Genomic DNA, 6,758 nt, shown 5'->3' on the forward strand with positions numbered 1-6,758 from the left:
GAGTTAGTAAGACAAACAACAAGGAGTAGTGAAAGATAGATGTAATATGTGGTTGCGGTACATAGACTGCCGTGCAATGTATGCGTCGAGACCACTTATTATAAGTATCTATCACTGAGAACCGTAATGGGGACCACAGAGGTCTGCGGTATCTGTTAGTTCAAGAAGAATTGAGGATCCGGGTTCATCATTCCTAGCAATTGTAAGAATGTGTTGAGTCTTGTGGAGTCGACAGCTTTTGTGAACACATCAACAATCTCTTCATCAGTAGGGACAAAGATAAGTTCAATGTTACCTTTCAAGATGTGATCTTTGATGACATGATACCGTAGTTCAATATGTTTGGTCTTGGAGTGCTGAATTGGATTGTGAAAATAGTAATGGCGCTTTCAGAGTTGCGGTAGATGGGTATCCGCAACATTCTTTAACCGTAGTCTAATAGTTGTGTTTTCATCCATAGGACTTGTGAGCAACAGCTGGCTGTGGCCACGTACTCAGCTTCTGCAGTAGACAGAGATACACAACTTTGTTTCCTTGAAGACCAGCTGACGAGACGTTCACCCAAAAATTGACATCCACCTGAAGTGCTCATTCGATCGAGCTTGCATCTAGCGTGATCCGCATCTGTGAAAGCTTGCAGGCTGAAGTCATTGCCTGCGGGGTACCATAGACCAAGGAATTTGCTTCCTTTCAAGTACCGAAGAATCTGTTTGGCTGCGGTTAGGTGAGAGACCTTTGGGCCAGCCTGGTACCTTGCACATACACCAGTCGCAAAGACAATGTCTGTTCTGCTTACGGTGAGGTACATCAAGGAACCTATGATGCCTCTAAAGGTCTTGTGATCCACGTATTCTCCAGAGGGATCAGCAGAGATTTTATATCCAAATGCCATGGGGACCTTAGCAGATGAACAATTGTCCATTGAATATTTCTTCAATAGTTCAGTGGTGTACTTCTCTTGATGAATAAATATGCCTTGCGGTACCTGTTTCACTTGAAGACCTAGAAAGAAGTTAATCTCTCTATTCATGCTCATCTTGAACTTGTTGGTCATGAGCTTAGCAAATTCATCCACCATGCCTTGATCAGTTGAGCCAAAGATGATATCATCCACATAAATTTGTACCATCATAAGGTGGTCACCATTTGCTTTTCTAAATGATGTGGGATCAATCACTCCTCTTTTGTACCCGGATGAGACAAGACATTCAGAAAGTGTCTCATACCATGCTCTTGCGGCTTGCTTTAGACCGTAGACAGCTTTTTCACGCTTGTAGCAGTGGTCAGGGAATTCAATATTTTCAAAGCCCGGAGGTTGCTAAAGAAAAACATCCTCTTTTAGTTCCCCATTGAGAAACCCACTTTTAACGTCCATTTGGTGTACCTTGTGTTCTTGTGAGCTGCGTATGCTAGGAAGATCCTGATAGCTTCCATGCGTGCTACCGGAGCATATGTTTCATCGTAGTCAATACCTTCAAGTTGACTGTAGCCCTTTGCAACTAGCCTTGCTTTGTTTCTGACTACCACACTAGATTCATCCATCTTGTTTTTGAATACCCATCTAGTGCCAACAATGGAGTTACCACGTCGCTTCGGAATGAGTTGCCACACTTTGTTTCTTTGAAATTCTTCAAGCTCTTCTTGCATTGCGGCTATCCAGTCTGGTTCGAGTAATGCTTCTTTGATCGTTATGGGTTCTACTGAGGACATACATGTTGCATGGTGGCAATGTTCAGATAGGTACTTGAAGATTGAGTCTGGATACCTCCAGATGGGTTGCCGATGATTTGACCTGGTGGGTGGTTTTTCGTCCATACATGAAGACGTGGCAGCAAATGATCAGCAGCTGCGGTAGAGGGGATATCTTGAATGTCAGAGGGATCTGTGGTTGGATATGGCAGTTTTCCCTAGACTTGAGAACAACCTGCTGAATCATCTTGATATATTGAAGCAGAATTTTCTTGAGTAGTTAGGAGAGGTTCCCCCTGGGATGCGGATGGAGGTTCCTCCGGAACATGAGAAGGTTCCCCTTGGACTGCAGATGGGAGAGTGACAATTCTTGGATCGGTTCTGGTGTCAATATTCTCTATGAGTTCATCATCCGAATCCGAAAATACGTTTGATGGTAATGCTTCTCTGCGAGCATGAGGTTGGACAACATTACATACTAGAACCTCGACGGTTGTGACTGGATCCGGAGTAGAGTTTTCCCCCTCAACCGGAGAGGTGGAAGTATTGAGAGATACTCCTTCAGACAGAGATGGTCCAGAAACGTCAGCATGTTGTAGTTGAGCTATGGGTGACACAAGAACTTCGGATAGTTTCATCGTTTCAACAGGATCGAAAAGATCGTCGTAATTGACTTCAATTAGATTTAAAGGACTGGAAGAGGTAGGAATGTCACATTCCATGATTGTGGTGGTTTCATTGGATGGAGGGGCGTCACGGATGTGTGAATCATCAAATTTCACATCGAAGCTTTCAATGATCAGCCTTGTACGCCTGATGAGCACTCGATAAGCAACCTTGTTGGTAATAGCCAAGGAAAATGCCTTCATCAGACTTTGGTGCAAACTTGTTGAGTTGGTCTCTGTTGTTGATCACGAAGCATCTACACCCAAAAATGTGAAAGAAGCGAACATTCGGTTTGTGGTTGTTGAGTCCTTCATATGGTGTTTTGTTGAGACGCTTGCACACAATGCTTCGGTTTTGGACAAAGCATGCAGTTGCTATAGCTTCAGCCCAAAAGTAGAGAGGAAGGTGGGCGAAGTTAAGCATAGATCTAGCTGCTTCTACTAGTGTGCGGTGTCTTCTTTCTACAACACCATTTTGTTGCTGAGTGTAGGGTGCTGAGAAGTTGTGAGAAATTGCCTTGGACACCAAGAAACTGTTGAGAAGATGATTAGTGAATTCGGTTCCATTATCACTGCGGATGCGTCTGACTGGAAGCTTTATCTGTAGTTCGATTTCTTTGATGAAGTTGATAAAGATCTGCGTTGTCTCTGATTTGAGTCTGAGGAAGAAGACCCATGTGAAGCATGTATAGTCATCAACAATAACCAGTATGTACTTCTTGTGGTGGAGGCTGGCTACGGTTGATGGACCGCAGAGATCAATGTGCAATATCTCCAGAGGTTCAGAAACAGAAAATTCCATTATCAGAGGGTGACTTGATTTGGATTGCTTACCACATTCACAAGCTACACAAAGAGTGTCGTTGCTGAATTTGAGAATAGGGAGACCGCGGACTAGTTCTCCAGTGACTAAATTGTTGATGTACCGGAAGTTAAGATGAGCTAGCTTGCGGTGCCAAAGCCAGCTGACTTCGGATACAGCTTTGGAAAGGAAACACAGTTGCGGTCTACCAATGATTAGAGATACATCCAAAGGGTACATGGTACCTTCAGATCGAGATTTGATCAGGCATGAGCTCCTATCACTTGTCATTATGTAGCAGAACTGATCATCAAATTCAACACGATGTCCTGCTTTACATAGTTGACCAACACTGATGAGATTGTGTTTAAGGCCTTCTACATAAGCAACCTTCTGAATGGAGAAGTTCCCGGTAGTAAGAACACCATATCCTCGGATGACACCGTTTGCATTGTTACCAAACGTGACATTTCCACCATTGCATATAGGCCTGAAATCCCGAAGGTATTCTAACCTTCCGGTCATGTGCAAAGAGCAGGCACTATCAATTAACCATTCTTCTTCTTGTTCCTCCTTGCACATAGCCTGAGAATTACACGGTTAGTTTAGGCATCCAAACTGGTTTGGAGCCTGGGACAATTGATGTGTTTCTGAATGATGCATGGTCCGAGGTTGCAGGGACATGTTTCTTGTCATCTTTTAATCCTAGTCCTGGGTGTTTGTTCAGATTTGTAGTGATGTGAGTTTTCGAGAAAAAACGAGGTTTCTGACTTTGATTCGATTTGACATGAGATAAAACCTTTTAACAACTGCACTGGCATTTCCGAAAAGAGGTTTTGTTGTTTGATTTGACATTATGCTTGGTCAGCGGTTTATAGGATGAATTGGACTTGTTACCAGTCCGAGGTGGGTAATTTCTAACATGAATGTTGTTTGGTTTCTGAAAAGTTTGTTTTGAACGAGGATTAGCAACTGTAAATCTTTGAGTCCCTTTAGATGGATTTGGTAAGATACCCTTCCAGTTATTGAAGTTTTGACGTTATTTTAAAAGTGTTGGAGTGGGTAAAATACCTTTCCATTTAGGATCATTTGAGGAATAGACCGGAAAAACATAGTTTTGAAATGACTTGACACTTTTTTGGGTTTTGTCAGAAGTGGTAGGAATGACTTTTGAAACTGAACTTTCCTTTTTGTTTGTTTTCTTGATAGGAGAGTTTTTTGAAAAGTAGTGTGTGAAGACAAATTTTTCTGGACTCTTGGATTTTGGAAATCTGATATGTTTTTTTGTTTTTTGAAAAGGTTAGTCTGTTTGTGCCTCTAGATCTGATTTCCTCTTTGAAAGCCTTTTTTGCCAAAGATTTTGGTGATCCGCAGTCATTGTTGTTTAACTGCGGTTTCTTGGAATTTTTTGAATAATTTTGAAAACGTGGGCTTGATTCATCAGAACTTGAAGATTCAGGAATTTGAGAGCATTGACCTACTTCAAAAATCTCTATGGGTAACTCATGAAGTATTGGTTGAAGAGTCATAGTTCCCTGGACTGATGATTACGGTAGTGATGACTTGACTATCTCATAGTAAGTTTTAGATGGGACTTCAGTGTGACATTTGTGGGACATTTGACTACAAGGAGGGACACTGCGGTCTAAGGGTAAGGACAGAATGTCTTTTGAGACTTCAGGGCCCTCAATAACAATCACTTCATCAACTACGGATGTTGTTTGAGAATTTTGAAAAATGGGGTCACATGTAGGAATTTGACATGTGTGATCCAAAACCTCAGGCACAATATCCTCAATGGCACAATTATTTCTTAAATTGTGTAATCTACCGAAGTGAGTTTTGATATCTTCGGGAAAGGTCTTGTTATTGACAGGGAAATGAAATTCTCTATCCGGAGGGACATACAGTCTATCTTTGTTGAACCGGGGCGAGGAATCCATTGCGGTAGGATATCCATTCGACCAGCCCCAATTGTATGTATTGTCCACGGTGTCATTGTTTACCAAATTTTCAATAGCTTCACTTTCATTAAACAAATTTTCAATTAAGATATTTAAGCGTACAATTTCTTTCTGAGCTAAATCTCTCTTATTCAAATCTATCTCGAATTGGGTTTCACTTAACATCCTAGCATCTTTTTCTAACTCGAGATCCTTTTCTAACATAGCCATCTTAAGTCTTTTGTTATCCAGTCGTCCTCTCACGTGAAACATCTCTTGGGATGCAATGTTCTTTTCATCTAAGGCTTTATTATAGTCTGAAAGGACGGCAACACAAGTGTCATTAAGATCAGCTATGTAGGGCTGACAGTCATGCATGCTATAATTTAGAGTTTGGATCATGACTTTTACCTGTTCGACAATGCTTAGAGTTCTATCCTTTGCCATGTAGCAGTGGTTTTTGTTCAGCATTAAAGACCCATCATCATCCGCAGTGGCTAGCATGCAGATTTTCCCTTTTTCTTTAACATTGTTGATGGCCTCTTCTTCATCTCCAGATGACCAAACTTGATGGTCTCTTTTGATATGAGCCACGTATACCCTATCCTTTTCCTTTTCCTCCAACTCTTGAGCCATTCTAAGGTAGAATGCTCTGTCTTTGACTACATTGGCCTTGCAATCTTTTGCGAAGTGATTTTCTTTGTTGCACTTGTGACAAATCACAACATTAGTCTTATCTTCTGAGGGAGTATCGGAGTCATTGGTTTGTGGGGACTGCGGTACCTCCTTTGGTTGATTATTCTGAAATTGCGGTGGTGGAAGAGAAATTTTGGGATATCGAGGATGGTTATTCTGGGAGCTGAAGTTACGGTTGAATGGCGGTTTGTTGAACTGCTGATTCTTGCGGAAGGAAGGAGGTGGTACGTGGTTGAACTTTTGGCTAACAAGAGCAATAGCCTTCTGAAATTCTTCTTCATCATCATATTCTGAGTCAGCTTCGTATGACTGTGGTGGAGTGTCATACGATGAGGAGTAAGGTGACTGTGGTGGAGCATGTGCTATGAGAGCTAGTGGTCCTCCGAAGTCAACACATTCTTTGAGTACGGTTAATTCTTGTGCTTGAAACTCTCCATAGAGCTTGTAGAGGGACAAGGAGTGGATCTTTCTATCACCTTGGACTATCATCTTGGCCGTAATCCAATGTCTTCCCAAACCATTAAGAAACTGAAGATTGGTTTCATGGTTACTACGGATGGTGCCTGCGTTGGATAACTTGGTGACTATTAGGTTGAACCTTTTGAAAGAGTCTTCCAAACTTTCACCAGTATGAGCCTTGAAGTTGTTGAACTCGTTGAGTGCGGTAGTAAGCTTCTTGTCTTGTGCTTGTTCTGTGCCTTCGTAAAGATTCTTGAGAACATCCCAGATCTCTTTTGCTGATTTGCAATTTATGATAATATCAAAGTTATCAGGAGCAACTCCGCATGAGATTTCATAAAAGGCAATAGCATCATTTTCCATTTTATCGAGATCATCCTTGGTGGGATGATTCATTACTGGTTGACATCCTCCTAGCGTGGTTGCAGTGCCGTCGGTTTGAACTGGCGTAAGGATTGGAATATGTGGTCCTTCTTCTACGGATCGCCATACATCTCTTCCCAG

At 41.9% G+C, this 6,758-nt stretch overlaps 1 protein-coding gene across 1 annotated transcript; it reads right to left on the reverse strand.

Annotated features, from left to right (window-relative positions):
• Positions 1 to 424: 424 nt before the first annotated feature.
• Positions 425 to 922, reverse strand: LOC111912111 (uncharacterized mitochondrial protein AtMg00810-like). The gene has a single exon (XM_023907851.1). It carries the CDS (start codon positions 920 to 922, stop codon positions 425 to 427), a length of 498 nt encoding a protein of 165 aa, XP_023763619.1.
• Positions 923 to 6,758: the final 5,836 nt, after the last annotated feature.

The sequence above is a fragment of the Lactuca sativa genome, chromosome 8 (genome assembly GCF_002870075.4).
Source record: "Lactuca sativa cultivar Salinas chromosome 8, Lsat_Salinas_v11, whole genome shotgun sequence".
Taxonomy (NCBI): domain Eukaryota; kingdom Viridiplantae; phylum Streptophyta; class Magnoliopsida; order Asterales; family Asteraceae; genus Lactuca; species Lactuca sativa.